At 54.6% G+C, this 16,751-nt stretch overlaps 1 protein-coding gene across 1 annotated transcript in view; it reads left to right on the top strand.

Moving 5' to 3' along the window:
• Nucleotides 1-408: 408 nt before the first annotated feature.
• LOC145340441 (protein deacetylase HDAC6-like) overlaps nucleotides 409-16,751 on the top strand; it is a 29,184-nt gene continuing 12,841 nt past the window's right edge. Inside the window, exons 1-5 of the mRNA XM_080184907.1 lie at nucleotides 409-565; nucleotides 6,853-7,027; nucleotides 8,331-8,399; nucleotides 9,468-9,536; nucleotides 13,458-13,547. Coding sequence (XP_080041033.1) covers nucleotides 512-565; nucleotides 6,853-7,027; nucleotides 8,331-8,399; nucleotides 9,468-9,536; nucleotides 13,458-13,547 — 457 coding nt within the window. The 5' untranslated portion in view covers nucleotides 409-511. The remainder of the gene's footprint in view (nucleotides 566-6,852; nucleotides 7,028-8,330; nucleotides 8,400-9,467; nucleotides 9,537-13,457; nucleotides 13,548-16,751) is intronic.

Below are 16,751 nucleotides of genomic sequence, written 5' to 3'. Positions count from 1 at the left end.
CCTTTCCCCCCTCCCTCCCTCTCCCCCTCCCTCCCTCCCCCCCTCCCTCTCCCCCTCCCTCCCTCCCTCTCCCCCTCCCTCCCTCTCCCCCTCCCTCCCTCCCCCTCCCTCTCTCCCCCTCCCCCTCCCTCTCTCTCCATCCCTCCCTCCCTCTCCCTCCCTCCCTCCCTCCCCCTCCCTCTCCATCCATCCCTCCCTCCCTCCCTCCCTCCCTCCCTCCCTCTCCATCCCTCCCTCCCTCCCTCCCTCCCTCTCTCTCTCTCTCTCTCTCTCTCTCCCTCCCTTCCTCCCTCTCTCTCCCTCCCTTCCTCCCTCTCTCTCCCAACCCCTCTTTCCCTTTCTTCTTCCCCACTCTCTTCCTCTCCCCTTGTCGCCCCCCACTCCCCCTGTCCCCCACCTATTCTCTGCCCCGCAGTATCAGCCGGATTTGGTGCTGGTGTCGGCTGGATTTGATGCAGCTCGCGGAGATCCATTGGGAGGCTGCCAAGTGAGCCCGGAATGCTACGCCCACATGACACACATGCTGATGGGTCTAGCTGGAGGCCGCATCGTTCTGGCGCTGGAGGTAAGGGAAGCCATTCTCCTGTTTACGTGCCCCATCGACCTGTTTTCCAAACTAGGTGCGTTTCACCATCAGTATTTACAGGGGGGTCCCCGGGGAGTGTGTCAGTATTTACAGGGGGTCCCCGGGGAGTGTGTCAGTATTTACAGGGGGTCCCGGGGAGTGTGTCAGTATTTACAGGGGGTCCCCAGGGAGTGTGTCGGTATTTACAGGGGGTCCCGGGGAGTGTGTCAGTATTTACAGGGGGGTCCCCGGGGAGTGTGTCAGTATTTACAGGGGGTCCCGGGGAGTGTGTCAGTATTTACAGGGGGTCCCCGGGGAGTGTGTCAGTATTTACAGGGGGTCCCCGGGAGTGTGTCAGTATTTACAGGGGGTCCCCGGGGAGTGTGTCAGTATTTACAGGGGGTCCCCGGGGAGTGTGTCAGTATTTACAGGGGGTCCCGGGGAGTGTGTCAGTATTTACAGGGGGTCCCCAGGGAGTGTGTCAGTATTTACAGGGGGTCCCCGGGGGGAGTGTGTCAGTATTTACAGGGGGTCCCCGGGGAGAGTGTCAGTATTTACAAGGGGTCCCGGGGAGTGTGTCAGTATTTACAGGGGGGTCCCCGGGGAGTGTGTCAGTATTTACAGGGGGTCCCGGGGAGTGTGTCAGTATTTACAGGGGGTCCCGGGGAGTGTGTCGGTATTTACAGGGGGTCCCGGGGAGTGTGTCAGTATTTACAGGGGGTCCCCGGGGAGTGTGTCAGTATTTACAGGGGGTCCCGGGGAGTGTGTCAGTATTTACAGGGGGTCCCCGGGGAGTGTGTCAGTATTTACAGGGGGTCCCGGGGAGTGTGTCAGTATTTACAGGGGGTCCCCAGGGAGTGTGTCGGTATTTACAGGGGGTCCCGGGGAGTGTGTCAGTATTTACAGGGGGGTCCCCGGGGAGTGTGTCAGTATTTACAGGGGGTCCCGGGGAGTGTGTCAGTATTTACAGGGGGTCCCCGGGGAGTGTGTCAGTATTTACAGGGGGTCCCCGGGGAGTGTGTCAGTATTTACAGGGGGTCCCCGGGGAGTGTGTCAGTATTTACAGGGGGTCCCCGGGGAGTGTGTCAGTATTTACAGGGGGTCCCGGGGAGTGTGTCAGTATTTACAGGGGGTCCCCAGGGAGTGTGTCAGTATTTACAGGGGGTCCCCGGGGGGAGTGTGTCAGTATTTACAGGGGGTCCCCGGGGAGAGTGTCAGTATTTACAAGGGGTCCCGGGGAGTGTGTCAGTATTTACAGGGGGGTCCCCGGGGAGTGTGTCAGTATTTACAGGGGGCCCCCGGGGAGTGTGTCAGTATTTACAGGGGGGTCCCCGGGGAGTGTGTCAGTGTTTACAGGGGGGTCCCCGGGGAGTGTGTCAGTATTTACAGGGGGTCCCCGGGGGGAGTGTGTCAGTATTTACAGGGGGGTCCCCGGGGAGTGTGTCAGTATTTACAGGGGGCCCCCGGGGAGTGTGTCAGTATTTACAGGGGGTCCCCGGGGAGTGTGTCAGTGTTTACAGGGGGGTCCCCGGGGAGTGTGTCAGTGTTTACAGGGGGGTCCCCGGGGGGAGTGTGTCAGTATTTACAGGGGGTCCCCGGGGAGTGTGTCAGCATTTACAGGGATGGGGCTTTTTGTAATTTGTTTGTTACCACCACTCTTGCCACTCTCTCTGTCTGTCGCTCCCCCTCTCTCTCTCTGTCTGTCGCTCCCTCTCTCTCTCTCTGTCTGTCGCTCCCCTCTCTCTCTCTGTCTGTCGCTCCCCCTCTCTCTCTGTCTGTCGCTCCCCCTCTCTCTCTCTGTCTGTCGCTCCCCTCTCTCTCTCTGTCTGTCACTCCCCCTCTCTCTCTGTCTGTCGCTCCCCCCCCTCTCTGTCTGTCGCTCCCCCTCTCTCTCTGTCTGTCGCTCCCCCTCTCTCTCTGTCTGTCGCTCCCCCCTCTCTCTCTGTCTGTCGCTCCCCCTCTCTCTCTGTCTGTCGCTCCCCCTCTCTCTCTCTGTCTGTCGCTCCCCCTCTCTCTCTCTGTCTGTCGCTCCCTCTCTCTCTCTCTGTCTGTCGCTCCCTCTCTCTCTCTCTGTCTGTCGCTCCCTCTCTCTCTCTCTGTCTGTCGCTCCCTCTCTCTCTCTCTGTCTGTCGCTCCCCCTCTCTCTCTGTCTGTCGCTCCCCCTCTCTCTCTGTCTGTCGCTCCCCCTCTCTCTCTGTCTGTCGCTCCCCCTCTCTCTCTGTCTGTCGCTCCCCCTCTCTCTCTGTCTGTCGCTCCCCCTCTCTCTCTGTCTGTCGCTCCCCCTCTCTCTCTGTCTGTCGCTCCCCCTCTCTCTCTGTCTGTCGCTCCCCCCTCTCTCTCTGTCTGTCGCTCCCCCTCTCTCTCTGTCTGTCGCTCCCCCCTCTCTCTCTGTCTGTCGCTCCCCCTCTCTCTCTGTCTGTCGCTCCCCCTCTCTCTCTGTCTGTCGCTCCCCCTCTCTCTCTGTCTGTCGCTCCCCCTCTCTCTCTGTCTGTCGCTCCCCCTCTCTCTCTGTCTGTCGCTCCCCCTCTCTCTCTGTCTGTCGCTCCCCCTCTCTCTCTGTCTGTCGCTCCCCCTCTCTCTCTGTCTGTCGCTCCCCCTCTCTCTCTGTCTGTCGCTCCCCCTCTCTCTCTGTCTGTCGCTCCCCCTCTCTCTCTGTCTGTCGCTCCCCCTCTCTCTCTGTCTGTCGCTCCCCTCTCTCTCTGTCTGTCGCTCCCCCTCTCTCTCTGTCTGTCGCTCCCCCTCTCTCTCTGTCTGTCGCTCCCCCTCTCTCTCTGTCTGTCGCTCCCCCTCTCTCTCTGTCTGTCGCTCCCCCTCTCTCTCTGTCTGTCGCTCCCCCTCTCTCTCTGTCTGTCGCTCCCCCTCTCTCTCTGTCTGTCGCTCCCCCTCTCTCTCTGTCTGTCGCTCCCCCTCTCTCTCTGTCTGTCGCTCCCCTCTCTCTCTGTCTGTCGCTCCCCCTCTCTCTCTGTCTGTCGCTCCCCCTCTCTCTCTGTCTGTCGCTCCCCCTCTCTCTCTGTCTGTCGCTCCCCCTCTCTCTCTGTCTGTCGCTCCCCCTCTCTCTCTGTCTGTCGCTCCCCCTCTCTCTCTGTCTGTCGCTCCCCCTCTCTCTCTGTCTGTCGCTCCCCCTCTCTCTCTGTCTGTCGCTCCCCCTCTCTCTCTGTCTGTCGCTCCCCCTCTCTCTCTGTCTGTCGCTCCCCCTCTCTCTCTGTCTGTCGCTCCCCCTCTCTCTCTGTCTGTCGCTCCCCCTCTCTCTCTGTCTGTCGCTCCCCCTCTCTCTCTGTCTGTCGCTCCCCCTCTCTCTCTGTCTGTCGCTCCCCCTCTCTCTCTGTCTGTCGCTCCCCCTCTCTCTCTGTCTGTCGCTCCCCCTCTCTCTCTGTCTGTCGCTCCCCCTCTCTCTCTGTCTGTCGCTCCCCCTCTCTCTCTGTCTGTCGCTCCCCCTCTCTCTCTGTCTGTCGCTCCCCCTCTCTCTCTGTCTGTCGCTCCCCCTCTCTCTCTGTCTGTCGCTCCCCCTCTCTCTCTGTCTGTCGCTCCCCCTCTCTCTCTGTCTGTCGCTCCCCCTCTCTCTCTGTCTGTCGCTCCCCCTCTCTCTCTGTCTGTCGCTCCCCTCTCTCTCTGTCTGTCGCTCCCCCTCTCTCTCTGTCTGTCGCTCCCCCTCTCTCTCTGTCTGTCGCTCCCCCTCTCTCTCTGTCTGTCGCTCCCCCTCTCTCTCTGTCTGTCGCTCCCCCTCTCTCTCTGTCTGTCGCTCCCCCCTCTCTCTCTGTCTGTCGCTCCCCCTCTCTCTCTGTCTGTCGCTCCCCCTCTCTCTCTGTCTGTCGCTCCCCCTCTCTCTCTGTCTGTCGCTCCCCCTCTCTCTCTGTCTGTCGCTCCCCCTCTCTCTCTGTCTGTCGCTCCCCCTCTCTCTCTGTCTGTCGCTCCCCCTCTCTCTCTGTCTGTCGCTCCCCCTCTCTCTCTGTCTGTCGCTCCCCCTCTCTCTCTGTCTGTCGCTCCCCCTCTCTCTCTGTCTGTCGCTCCCCCTCTCTCTCTGTCTGTCGCTCCCCCTCTCTCTCTGTCTGTCGCTCCCCCTCTCTCTCTGTCTGTCGCTCCCCCTCTCTCTCTGTCTGTCGCTCCCCCTCTCTCTCTGTCTGTCGCTCCCCCTCTCTCTCTGTCTGTCGCTCCCCCTCTCTCTCTGTCTGTCGCTCCCCCTCTCTCTCTGTCTGTCGCTCCCCCTCTCTCTCTGTCTGTCGCTCCCCCTCTCTGTGTGTAATGCTGTGTTGTATTTTTTTAAGGTTCACTTTAGAAATCCTCAATGTTCCTTTAATTTTAAACTTGACATGAAGTAACATGAATGCAGGAGAAAAAAGTAATTCTCTCTCTCTCTCTCTCTCTCGTCCTCCCTCTCCCTTCGCCCTCTCTCTCTCCCCCTGTCTGTCTCTCTCTCTCCCCCTGTCTGTCTGTCTCTCTCCCCTTGTCTGTCTGTCTCTCTCCCCCTGTCTGTCTGTCTCTCTCCCCTTGTCTGTCTGTCTCTCTCCCCCTGTCTGTCTGTCTCTCTCCCCTTGTCTGTCTGTCTCTCTCCCCTTGTCTGTCTGTCTCTCTCCCCTTGTCTGTCTGTCTCTCTCCCCTTGTCTGTCTGTCTCTCTCCCCTTGTCTGTCTGTCTCTCTCCCCTTGTCTGTCTGTCTCTCTCCCCTTGTCTGTCTGTCTCTCTCTCTCCCCCTGTCTGTCTCTCTCTCTCCCCCTGTCTGTCTGTCTCTCTCCCCTTGTCTGTCTCTCTCTCTCTCCCCCTGTCTGTCTCTCTCTCTCCCCCTGTCTGTCTCTCTCTCTCCCCCTGTCTGTCTCTCTCTCTCCCCCTGTCTGTCTCTCTCTCTCCCCCTGTCTGTCTCTCTCTCTCCCCCTGTCTGTCTCTCTCTCTCCCCCTGTCTGTCTCTCTCTCTCTCCCCCTGTCTGTCTCTCTCTCTCTCCCCCTGTCTGTCTCTCTCTCTCCCCCTGTCTGTCTCTCTCTCTCTCCCCCTGTCTGTCTCTCTCTCTCTCCCCCTGTCTGTCTCTCTCTCTCCCCCTGTCTGTCTCTCTCTCTCCCCCTGTCTGTCTCTCTCTCTCCCCCTGTCTGTCTCTCTCTCTCCCCCTGTCTGTCTCTCTCTCTCCCCCTGTCTGTCTGTCTCTCTCTCTCCCCCTGTCTGTCTGTCTCTCTCTCTCCCCCTGTCTGTCTCTCTCTCTCCCCCTGTCTGTCTCTCTCTCTCTCTCCCCCGTCTGTTTCTCTCTCTCCCCCCCTGTCTGTTTCTCTCTCTCCCCCTGTCTGTCTCTCTCTCTCCCCCTGTCTGTCTCTCTCTCTCCCCCTGTCTGTCTCTCTCTCTCCCCCGTCTGTCTCTCTCTCTCCCCCTGTCTGTCTCTCTCTCTCCCCCTGTCTGTCTCTCTCTCTCCCCCTGTCTGTCTCTCTCTCTCCCCCGTCTGTCTCTCTCTCTCTCTCCCCCGTCTGTCTCTCTCTCTCTCCCCCGTCTGTCTCTCTCTCTCTCTCCCCCGTCTGTCTCTCTCTCTCTCCCCCTGTCTGTCTCTCTCTCTCTCTTGCCCTCTCTCTCTCCCCCGTCTCTGTCTCTCTGTCTCTCTCTCTCTCTCCCCCTGTCTCTGTCTCTCTCTCTCTCCCCCCTGTCTGTCTGTCTCTCCACCCCCCCCTCCCCGTCTCTGTCCCTCTTTCTCTCCCTCCCCCGTTTCTGTCCCCCCCCCCTCTCTCTCTCTCTCTCTCTCTCTCCCTGTCTCTGTCTCTCTGTCTCTCTCCCTGTCTCTGTCTCTGTCTCTCTCTCTCCCTGTCTCTGTCTCTGTCTCTCTCTCTCCCTCTCTCTCTCTCTCTCTCTCTCTCTCCCTGTCTCTGTCTCTCTCTCTCTCTCCCTGTCTCTGTCTCTCTCTCTCTCTCTCCCTGTCTCTGTCTCTCTCTGTCTCCCTGTCTCTGTCTCTCTCTCTGTCTCCCTGTCTCTGTCTCTCCCTGTCTCTGTCTCTCTCTCTCTCTCTCCCTGTCTCTGTCTCTCTCTCTCTCTCCCTGTCTCTGTCTCTCTCTCTCTCTCTCCCTGTCTCTGTCTCTCTCTCTCTCTCTCCCTGTCTCTGTCTCTCTCTCTGTCTCCCTGTCTCTGTCTCTCTCTCTGTCTCCCTGTCTCTGTCTCTCCCTGTCTCTCTCTCTCTCTCTCTGTCTCTCTCTCTCTCTCTCTCCCCCGTCTCTGCTCCTCTCTCTCTCTCTCTCTCCCCCGTCTCTGCTCCTCTGTCTCTCTCTCTCTCCCTGTCTCTGTCTCTCTCTCCCTCTCCCCCGTCTCCGTCCCGCTGCCTCTCACAGGGCGGTTACAACCTAACAGCAATCTCGGAGTCTATGGCCATGTGTACTCGAACGTTGCTGGGTGACACGCCACCCTACCTGCAGCAGCGGAAGCTGATCAGTCCCAGTGCAGCCGAGAGCATCAGCAATGTGGTCCTCGTCCACCACAAGTACTGGTCCTGCCTCCGATTGCTGGGTGAGACAAACCCCGCCCCCCCCCGCTTCACCCTCCACCACTGCATACACTGACACGCACACAGACATACACTGACACACAGACACTGATGTGCACACTGGCGCAGATGTGCACGCATTAGCACACGGAGACATATCCTTCCCCTGCCCCTCTGGCTCGCGCTCCCTGCCCCACACACATCCCCACCACCTCCACATACATTCAAGCAGACATGCATGCACACGCCCCTACAAACCATCCAACTGAACCCCCCTACACCCCGCCAACAAGAGTATTTTTCTCCCAATTGGAGTGGTCTCCATCCTCCTCAGTTTTGACACAGTTGTCTCTTACCTTACCCCACTGTTCTGTGAGGAGTACAATCCCAGCCTCTCCTGTCTCCAGCTAGCTGATATCTTCCAGTAAATCCCCTCTTCTCTGCGCTCTCGACAAGGCTCCTTCCTGCAGCCCCCTCGAGGTGGCTGTGAAAGACCCCGCAGCCCATTTTACAAGATGAGGAGTGGGGAACCCTCCACCTTGCGGTCCTGTATGGGCTGCTCCCATTTTAAACATTCACTCCCTCCACCACCGACGCACAGCGGCAGCAGTGTGTACCGTCTACAAGATGCACTGCAGCGACTCGCCAAGGCTCCTTCGACAGCGCCGCCCAAACCCACCACCTCTACTTCCTCGGAGGACAAGGGCAGCAGATACCGTGGGCAACACCCAACGCCTGTAAGTTCCCCCTCTGAGTGCCCACACGTGCACACGCACCTGCACCCCGCACCCCCGCCCCCCACGCACACACCCGCACATGCACGCACACACAGCCCCGCACACACCCACACCCGCACACCATCACAACTTGGAAACTCGAGCCTTGTCGAGAGCGCTGTTCCTTCATTGCGTCTGGGTTAAAGTCCTGGAACTCCCTCCCTAACAGCGCTGTGGGTGTACCTACACCACATGGGACTGCAGCAGGTTCAAGATGGCGGCTCACCCACCACCTTCTCAAGGGGGCAGTTAGGGATGGGGGATAAGTGCTGGGCTAAGCAGTGACAGCCACACGCCCACGATAGAATAAATACAAAGGGGGGAAGAAAACCACCCAAAGGCGGATGGCGTGGGCATTGCATGTGTTTTTGGGATCTTGCTGTGCTTTTGTCACTTTGCAATGGCGCTTTGACCCGAAAGGAAGATACTTGGTTGTGACGCGCTTTGGGTGCGGAAGTCCACGGAAAGGATGTCTGCCCTGTCTGGTGTGTTGTATTCTGCTCGAGGCCTGCGACTTTTACTGGTTTATGCCTCTGATTTTCACTCGCAGCTCCAGAACTGGAACTTCAGCATCAACCCAAGGCCCGGATGTGGGCCCAGCAGCCAACTACCTCCACAGGTACGTAACACTCGCCAACACCCTGAGTACAACTCAGCATGACCCACCAGGCTAACACGGAAACCTGTCATGCTGCAATGAGACTCTGCCGCCAGTGGAGGCGCTGCCAAGTGGCTGTTGGACATGGTCCGCCTCCAGTTGCATCATGGAGGGAGGGGAATTTGTCACAAGTTCCTCGCTCTTCAAGTGGATTCCGTCTTGCGTGGACTGGACCTTCCAGCTGGCCGCCTGCTCCGCCTGATCCTGCCTGCGTCACCATGGCAAATCAAGGAGCACGTCTCACAAACAAGGGCCGGTAATGCAGGAAGGCTGGAGTTGTCACATGAGAGGGTGGTGCGTCTGAGCCTCCAATCTATCGACACCTCCCACCCAGCGAGGAATGGATCCCGTGCCAGTGTGCACTTGGGCGGAAATCCTTCCCTTGACAGCTGGTTTATTTACAGCATTATCTGTCTGCCTCCTACCTACCAATGCTCAGGGACGCAACAGTCTCTCTCTATATCATACAGAATCTCTACAATAGAGAAGGAAGCCATTCGGCCCATCAAGTCTACACCGCTCACAATCCCACTGAGGCCCTATTCCCATAACCCCATATATTTACCCTGCTAATCCCCCTAAGGGTCAATTTAACATGGCCAACCCACCTAACCTGCACATCTTTGGACTGTGGGAGGAAACTGGAGCACCCGAGAGAGAATATGCAAACTCCACACTGACGGTGACCTGAGCTGGGAATCAGACCTGGGTCCCTGTGGGGCTTGGTGTGTCAGCTGGCTGGGGGGATGTTGGAAGTTCCCCACAATGTCCCTGGACCAACATTAATCCACTGGCGAATGTCACTCCAAACTGGAAGGCGTTGCTTGGATGCTAGTGCTGTGTACCTTTCCTGGCCTTTCCTGTGTTCCACTGGTGACTGGCCCTCAAAGATCCAGTGCTGGCACTTTAAGGACCTTTCCGAGACTGGGAAAGATAGCTCAGACTTCCGAGCCTTTCATTTCACACAGTGTATTGTCCGCGTGACTTTGCCACTCTGTTCAAGTGATCTTTCTCCTTTGCACCTCACAGTTCCCACACCGGAGACTCCGGTTCAGGTGTCACAGAGCCGGAGGACGTCAATGTGGTTACAGCAGCAGAGTAAGTGTGTTGACAAATGGCCATTCTCCTCACCTGTTGACTGTTGCTGGGTATTGTGGACTATATTTTGCACCCACACCCATGCCAACATTTACAATGGGAGCCACCTATGTAAACAGGTCACACTGTAATGACACTCCTCCTCCACCGGATGGTGGTATCCTGCAACCATTGGAAAGGGCTGCACTGGGATTTATCACAGAAAGTAAGGACTGTTTGAATTTAAAGAATTCAATCTGCACAGCCCCTTTGTAAATACCCATTCTCTAACTCGTGACTGCTCAACTATGCTCAAAAACGTTACTTAAGACATGTCTGCGTGCAAATTAAATTAGAATTTTGGAGGTTTACAGTGTGTAAACAGTCCCTTTGGCCCAACTTGTCCATGCCGCCTTTTTTAAACCACTAAGCTCGTCCCAATTGCCCGCATTTGGCCCATATCCCTCTTACACCTATCTTACCCATGTAATGTTTAAACACTTTTTAAAAGACAAAATTGTACCTGCCTCTACTACTGCCTCTGGCAACTTGTTCCAGACACTCACCATCTGAAAAAATTGCCCCTCTGGACACTCTTATATCTCTCCCCTCTCGCCTTAAAACTATGCCCTCTAGTTCTAAACTCCACTACCTTTGGGAAAGGATATTGACTATCCAGCTGATCGATACCCCTCATTATTTTATAAGACTCAATAAAACCACCCCAAAGCCTCCTACCCTCCAGGGAAAAAAGTCCTAATCTTCCAGCCTCTCCTTATAACTCAAACCATCAAGTCCTGGTAGCATCCAAGTAAATCTTTCCTGCACTGTTTCTTGTTTAATAATATCCTTTCTACAATAGGGTGGCCAGTACTGCACAATATTCCAAGTGTGCTTTATCAATGCCTTGTACAACTTTAACAAGACATCCCAACAAATTGAAAGCAGGAGAAGGCTGTAATGGGGTAATGCACCTCAGTATAGAGGGAGTGCCGCACTGTGGGAAGGTTAGTGCTGAGGGAGCACCACACTGTGGGAGGGTGAGTGCTGAGGGAGCGCCGCACTGTGGGAGGGTGAGTGCTGAGGGAGCGCCGCACTGTGGGAGGGTGAGTGCTGAGGGAGCGCCGCACTGTGGGAGGGTGAGTGCTGAGGGAGCGCCGCACTGTGGGAGGGTGAGTGCTGAGGGAGCGCCGCACTGTGGGAGGGTGAGTGCTGAGGGAGCGCCGCACTGTGGGAGGGTGAGTGCTGAGGGAGCGCCGCACTGTGGGAGGGTGAGTGCTGAGGGAGCACCGCACTGTGGGAAGGTCAGTGCTGAGGGAGCGCCGCACTGTGGGAAGGTCAGTGCTGAGGGAGCGCCGCACTGTGGGAAGGTCAGTGCTGAGGGAGCGCCGCACTGTGGGAGGGTCAGTGCTGAGGGAGCGCCGCACTGTGGGAGGGTCAGTGCTGAGGGAGCGCCGCACTGTGGGAGGGTCAGTGCTGAGGGAGCGCCGCACTGTGGGAAGGTCAGTGCCGAGGGAGTGCCGGACTGTGGGAAGGTCAGTGCCGAGGGAGCGCCGCACTGTGGGAAGGTCAGTGCCGAGGGAGCGCCGCACTGTGGGAGAGTGGGTGCCGAGGGAGCGCCGCACTGTGGGAGGGTCGGTGCCGAGGGAGCGCCGCACTGTGGGAGGGTCGGTGCCGAGGGAGCCTTCTACACCTCAGAGCTCTGCAATCGTTCACCATTTAGACAATAAGTTTCTTTTACTCTTCCTGCAAAAATGGACCATTTCACCCAGATGTTTGACCATTCACTAAACCTATAACTGCCCCTTTGCAGCCTCCTTATGTTTTCTTCACAATTTACTTTCCTACCCATTTTTGTGTTGCCAGTAAATTTAGCAACAGTCCCTTCACCCAAATCATTCTATATAAATTGTAAAAGTTAAATAAACAGTCATTGCTGGATTGATCCCTGGGGGACTTTGCTGTTTTCAAATTGCTTCAAAACCCTTGCGTATCGCTGAAGGGAAAAGGGGGGACACATCGACACTTTTCATCTGGTACTCAGCAGGACCCCCCTCGCAAGAATGCCAGGATGAGGGGTAGCAACAATTTATTCTGTACAAGACGCGAACGTTGACTGGTTGGCAAGTGGGCTCTGATTGGCGATGGCTCTGAGGTGCAGCAGGATCTGGGCGTATTAATCACTAGCACGGGGGACAGCAAAAAATTTGGGAAGCTAACAGAATGTTATCATTTATTGAGAGGGGAATGCACCAGTTGACAGTGATCAACAGTTAACTGCCAAGCACAGTTTGCCATTTAAAGCAGGCAGCTTGTCAAGGTATTGACCTGAGCAGTGAATGGCCGTCACTCATTTTGTTTGGCTGAAATAGGCCCAGTGTGTCTACGTGTTTTTCCTGTCTGCAAAGAACGGGGCTCTGCGTATTAATATACGTAGCTCCCATTTGCATGCAGATGGGCCTCTCTGCAGACCTGACTGTCGATCTTAAATTGGTTATCCCCGCACTTCTTAGCATACTGTTCAGCAAACTGTTGTCCAGTCACAGAATTTCATCTCATGTTGGACACTGTGCTTTGAATCTTATAAGCACGGGCTGGCTGGGTAAGGTCTGTACATTGCCCACCGTGCACAGTGGCTGGAACATACTGCGTGATGCAATAGGAACGGGGGGAGTCCAATCATCCCCGCCATTCAATAAGATGGTATCTGACCTGAAGCTTAACTCCGCACACCCACCTTCGGAACCTATCCCTTAGCACCTTTGTTTTAACAAAAATTGATCCATCTCTGATTTAAAATTACCAACCGATCTGGCGTTGATGGCTGTTTCGGGAGGAGAATTCCAAACCTCCCTGTGTATGCAGCAACACTTCGTAAAATCTATCCTGAATAGTCTGGTTCTCGTTTTTAGACACTGCTCCCTAGTTCTCGAATCTCCAGCCAGTGGAAATAGTTTATCTTTATCTCCCCTGCCTCTTCCTGTTAGACTTTCATCAGAGCATCCCTTAACCTTCTAAATTCTAGAGAATACAGTTCTAATTTATATAATCTCTCCTCAAAATAAAACCCTTGAAATCCAGGTATTGTTCTTGTACGCTTACACTGTGCTCCCTCCAAGGCCAGTATATCCTTGCTGAGGTGCTGTGCCCAGACCTGCTCACAGTGACTCCCAAGTGCAATCTAACCAGGGTTTTGTATCGTCGCAGCAAAGCGTCTGCATCCTTATGGAACAAACAACAAAACAGCACAGGAACGGGGCCCTTTGGCTTGTGATGTTGTGCCAATCATGACGCCAGATTAAACTCATCTCTTCTGTCTGCCCTTGGTCCATGTCACACTATTTGTATATTCCGGTTCTAAAGGCCGTTAGCCTTCTGGATTATTTTCTGCATCTGTTTGTGGCATTTTAAACATCAGTGCAGCTGACCCCCCCCCAAGTCTCTTTGGATATCTGTCCGAGATCCTTGGGGTACCGGTAACCTTAATCGACCCTTATTATTAACTGCGCTATAAAGACCTTGCATCCAATGCAAGGTCTTTGCACGTCAACTTCCGTACTACGACTATATTTAACTTCACATCACCGAGGAAGTACCCCTGATCTATCCTTTCTCGGTCCAACGTGGATAACCTCGCGCTGGTTTTGATTGAAATCCATTCACCCAGTCTTAGCAATATCCTTTTGTAATTTTGTGCTCGTACTGACAGTGTCAGCAATGCTGCCGAACTTTGTGCCGTCGGCAAATTTGGATCAATGATTTTGTGTGCCATCACCACATTGTTAATAAATAATGTGAATAATCCACCAATCTGCAAGATGTGCGCCCTCCTTTGCTCTGCACATTGAACTTGTTGCCTGGGGGGGGGGGGGGGGGGGTTGGGCAGTGATGTTACTGGTGTGGCAGGATCACGGTTTCACTGTGCTGTTTGTCTTTTCACAGTCCCCATGGTGAACGTAGTGGAGGCTGATCCACAGGTGTCTCAGAGCCGGAGAGCATCGGCCTGGTCACAGCAGCAAATGTCCTTGCAGCGTATGTATATATATGTCCAAACACCTGCGCTTTGCTCGTGCCTCCAGTTAGACCGGGCACCCAAATGCGTCCACATCTTGCGCGACATCTAAGTCCGCCTCTTCCCAGTGTGAATCCCCAGAATCAACAGTGGTAAAGGGCAAGACCCAGGTAAACGCGTCACGCTGTAATTACACCCTGCCACCAGTGGAGGTGCTGCAGTGCGGTGGGTTTAAATTAGGTCATTGCGCTCCCTCCTCCCCCACCTTTATTCTTTCATGTGATGTGGGCAGCACTTCCGACCCATCCCCAATATGGGAGGCAGAATGGCACAGTGGTTAACACTGCTGCCTCACAATGCCAAGGACCCAGGTTCAATTCCAGCCTCGGGTGACCATCTGTGTGGACTCTGCCGACTTGTGACACTAATGAATAAATTTCATAAACATTCAACTCTCGTTTCTCATCATGATATTCCATCTGCCACATTTCAAAGGGGGCAGTTAAGAGTCGACCACATTACTGTGTGTCTGTGTGTGCACATCAGGCTGTCTGTCTGTCCGCACGCGCATGTGTCTGTCCGTCCGTCCGTCTGTGATTTGATTTATTATTGTCACATATCTTAACGTACAGTGAAAAGTATGTTTCTTGTCTGCTGTAAGAAGTCTCACAACACCAGGTTAAAGTCCAACAGGTTTATTTGGTAGCAAAAGCCTCTAGCTTTGGAGCCCTCGCTGCGCCTTCGTCAGGTGAGTGGGAGTTGTGTTCACAAACAGGGCATATAAAGACACAAACTCAATTTACAAAATAATGGTTGGAATGCGAGTCTTTACAGGTAATCAAGTCTTAAAGGTGAGTGGAGAGAGGGTTAAGGACAGGTTAAAGAGATGTGTATTGTCTCCAGCTGGGACAGTTGGTGAGATGTTGCAAGCCTAGGCAAGTCATGGGGGTTACAGACAGTGTGACATGAACCCAAGATCCCAGTTGAGGCTGCCCTCATGTGTGTGGAACTTGGCTATCAGTCTCTGCTCAGCGACTCTGCGTTGTCGTGTGTCGTGAAGGGCGCCTTGGAGAACGCTTACCGAAGATCAGAGGTTGAATGCCTGTTGCTGCTGAAGTATTCCCCAACAGGAAGAGAGCACTCTTGCCTGGTGATTGTCGAGCGACGTTCATTCATCCGTTGTTGTTGCGTCTGCATGGTCTCCCCAATGTACCATGCCTCGGGACATCCTTTCCTGCAGCCTTTCAGGTAGACAATGTTGGCCAAGATGCAAGTGTTACGCTGTTCTTTTCCTGTTGGGGAACACTTCAGTGGCTGTGGGCATTCAGCTTCTGACCTTCGAGTAAGCGTTCTCCAAGGCAGCCTTCACGACACACGACAGTGCAGAGTTGCTGAGCAGAGACTGATAACCAAGTTCCGCGCACATGAGCACAGCCTCAACCAGGATCTTGGGCTCATGTCACGCTATCTGTAACCCCCACGACTTGTCTGAGCTTGCAAAATCTCACCAACTGTCCCAACTGGAGACAATACACATCTCTGTAACCTGTGCTTAACCCTCTCTCCACTCACGTTGTCTGTACCTTTAAGACTTGATTACCTGTAAAGACTCGCATTCCAACCATTATTTTGTAAATTGAGTTTGTGTCTTTATATGCCCTGTTTGTGAATAGAACTCCCACTCACCTGAAGAAGGAGCAGTGGGCACTTTGAAAGTTTGTGGCTTTTGCTACCAAATAAACCTGTTGGACTTTAACCTGGTGTTGTGAGACTTCTTACTGTGTTTACCCCAGTCCAACGCTGGCATCTCCACATCTTGTACGCTGTGCAGACAAAACATACCATTCATAGAGAAGGAAAGAGGAGAGTGCAGAATGCAGTGTTAGAATCATAGCTAAGGTGTTGAGAAAGAGCATGGTAAGTAGGTCCACCTCTGTGTGTGTGTTTGTGTCTCTGTGTTTTTCATGGGAGCGTGTTCCAGAGTTACATATGAGCCAAACTGGATTTAAGTTTATTTATTAGTGTCACAAGTAGGCTTACATTAACACTGCAATGAAGTTACTGTGAAAATCCCCTAGTTGCCACATTCCGGCCCCTGTTCGGGGACACTGAGGGAGGATTCAGCACAGCCAGCGCACCTAACCAGCATGACTTTCGAACTGTGGGAGGAAACCCATGCAGACACGGAGAGAATGTGCAAAGTCCACACAGGCAATGACCCAAGCCAGGAATTGAACCCGGGTCCCTAATGCTGTGAGGCACCAGTGCTAACTGCTGTGCCCACCAAGGGGTAAAGAGGGCAGATTTCCTTGTCCCATATGCGATTTATTTTGATAACAGTCGATTATCTTTGCCATGGTCACCATCAAGAATTGCTGAGTTGAGATGGGAAGAAAGCCATTCTGCCCATCATGCATATGCTAGCTCTCATTAGGAGCTGCTGCCCTACCCACACTCTCGCCACATCCTTGCCCATTCCTTCTTTTCAGATACTTAGAAAATGTAGGAAAGTCCTGAAGTACCATAAGAGGCAGGTCCGCAATTCCTCATCTGCCCTCTAATCCTTCACCCAGTCACTCGTAACCAGTGCCCCCTCATCACTCGCCTCTCTGCAAAGAGAATGAGGCCTTTCCTGTCTGCCCCATCCGGCTTCTTCACAGTTTGGTCTGCCTCAATCAGATCTACCCTTGGCCGCCTCTGTTCCAGGACAAACAGCCTCAGCCACCCCAGTCTTCCTGGCTGGCAACATCCTTGCAAGTTTCCCCTCCATTGAGACTAGCGGCACGCTCCAGATTCCCGAACACGAGCCAGTCCAGATGTGTGTTACCACCTCCCCACCACCACCGCCGCTCCTTTGCCCTGACTTCACCTGAGTGCAGGATCTGGTCGTGCCAGCAAATGCCGGTCAGTCAGCCAGCCAGCCATCCGTTGCATGGAAACTGGCACCTTTACACTGGGTGAGCCGCCACTCGACTGGCCCCCACCCCATCCCCTGGCTTAGACATTGTTGGATTCAAGCCCCCTCCCCCACCCACACAGTCCAGAGGCTCCAGCCCCATTATCCAGGTATGATGACCTCCACTGTAAAGGCAGTAGTGTTATCACTGGACTAGTAACCCAGAGCTCTGTGGACCCGGGTTCGAACGCTGCCGCATCAGATGCTGAAATTTGAATCCGGCTGAGGAAAAAAAATCTGGAATTAAAAGTCTAATGAAATCGTCAGT

This window comes from Carcharhinus amblyrhynchos, unplaced genomic scaffold (genome assembly GCF_965287045.1).
Source record: "Carcharhinus amblyrhynchos unplaced genomic scaffold, sCarAmb.v2.hapA chromosome_1022, whole genome shotgun sequence".
Lineage (NCBI taxonomy): Eukaryota > Metazoa > Chordata > Chondrichthyes > Carcharhiniformes > Carcharhinidae > Carcharhinus > Carcharhinus amblyrhynchos.
This window is presented reverse-complemented; position numbering and strand designations above follow the sequence as displayed.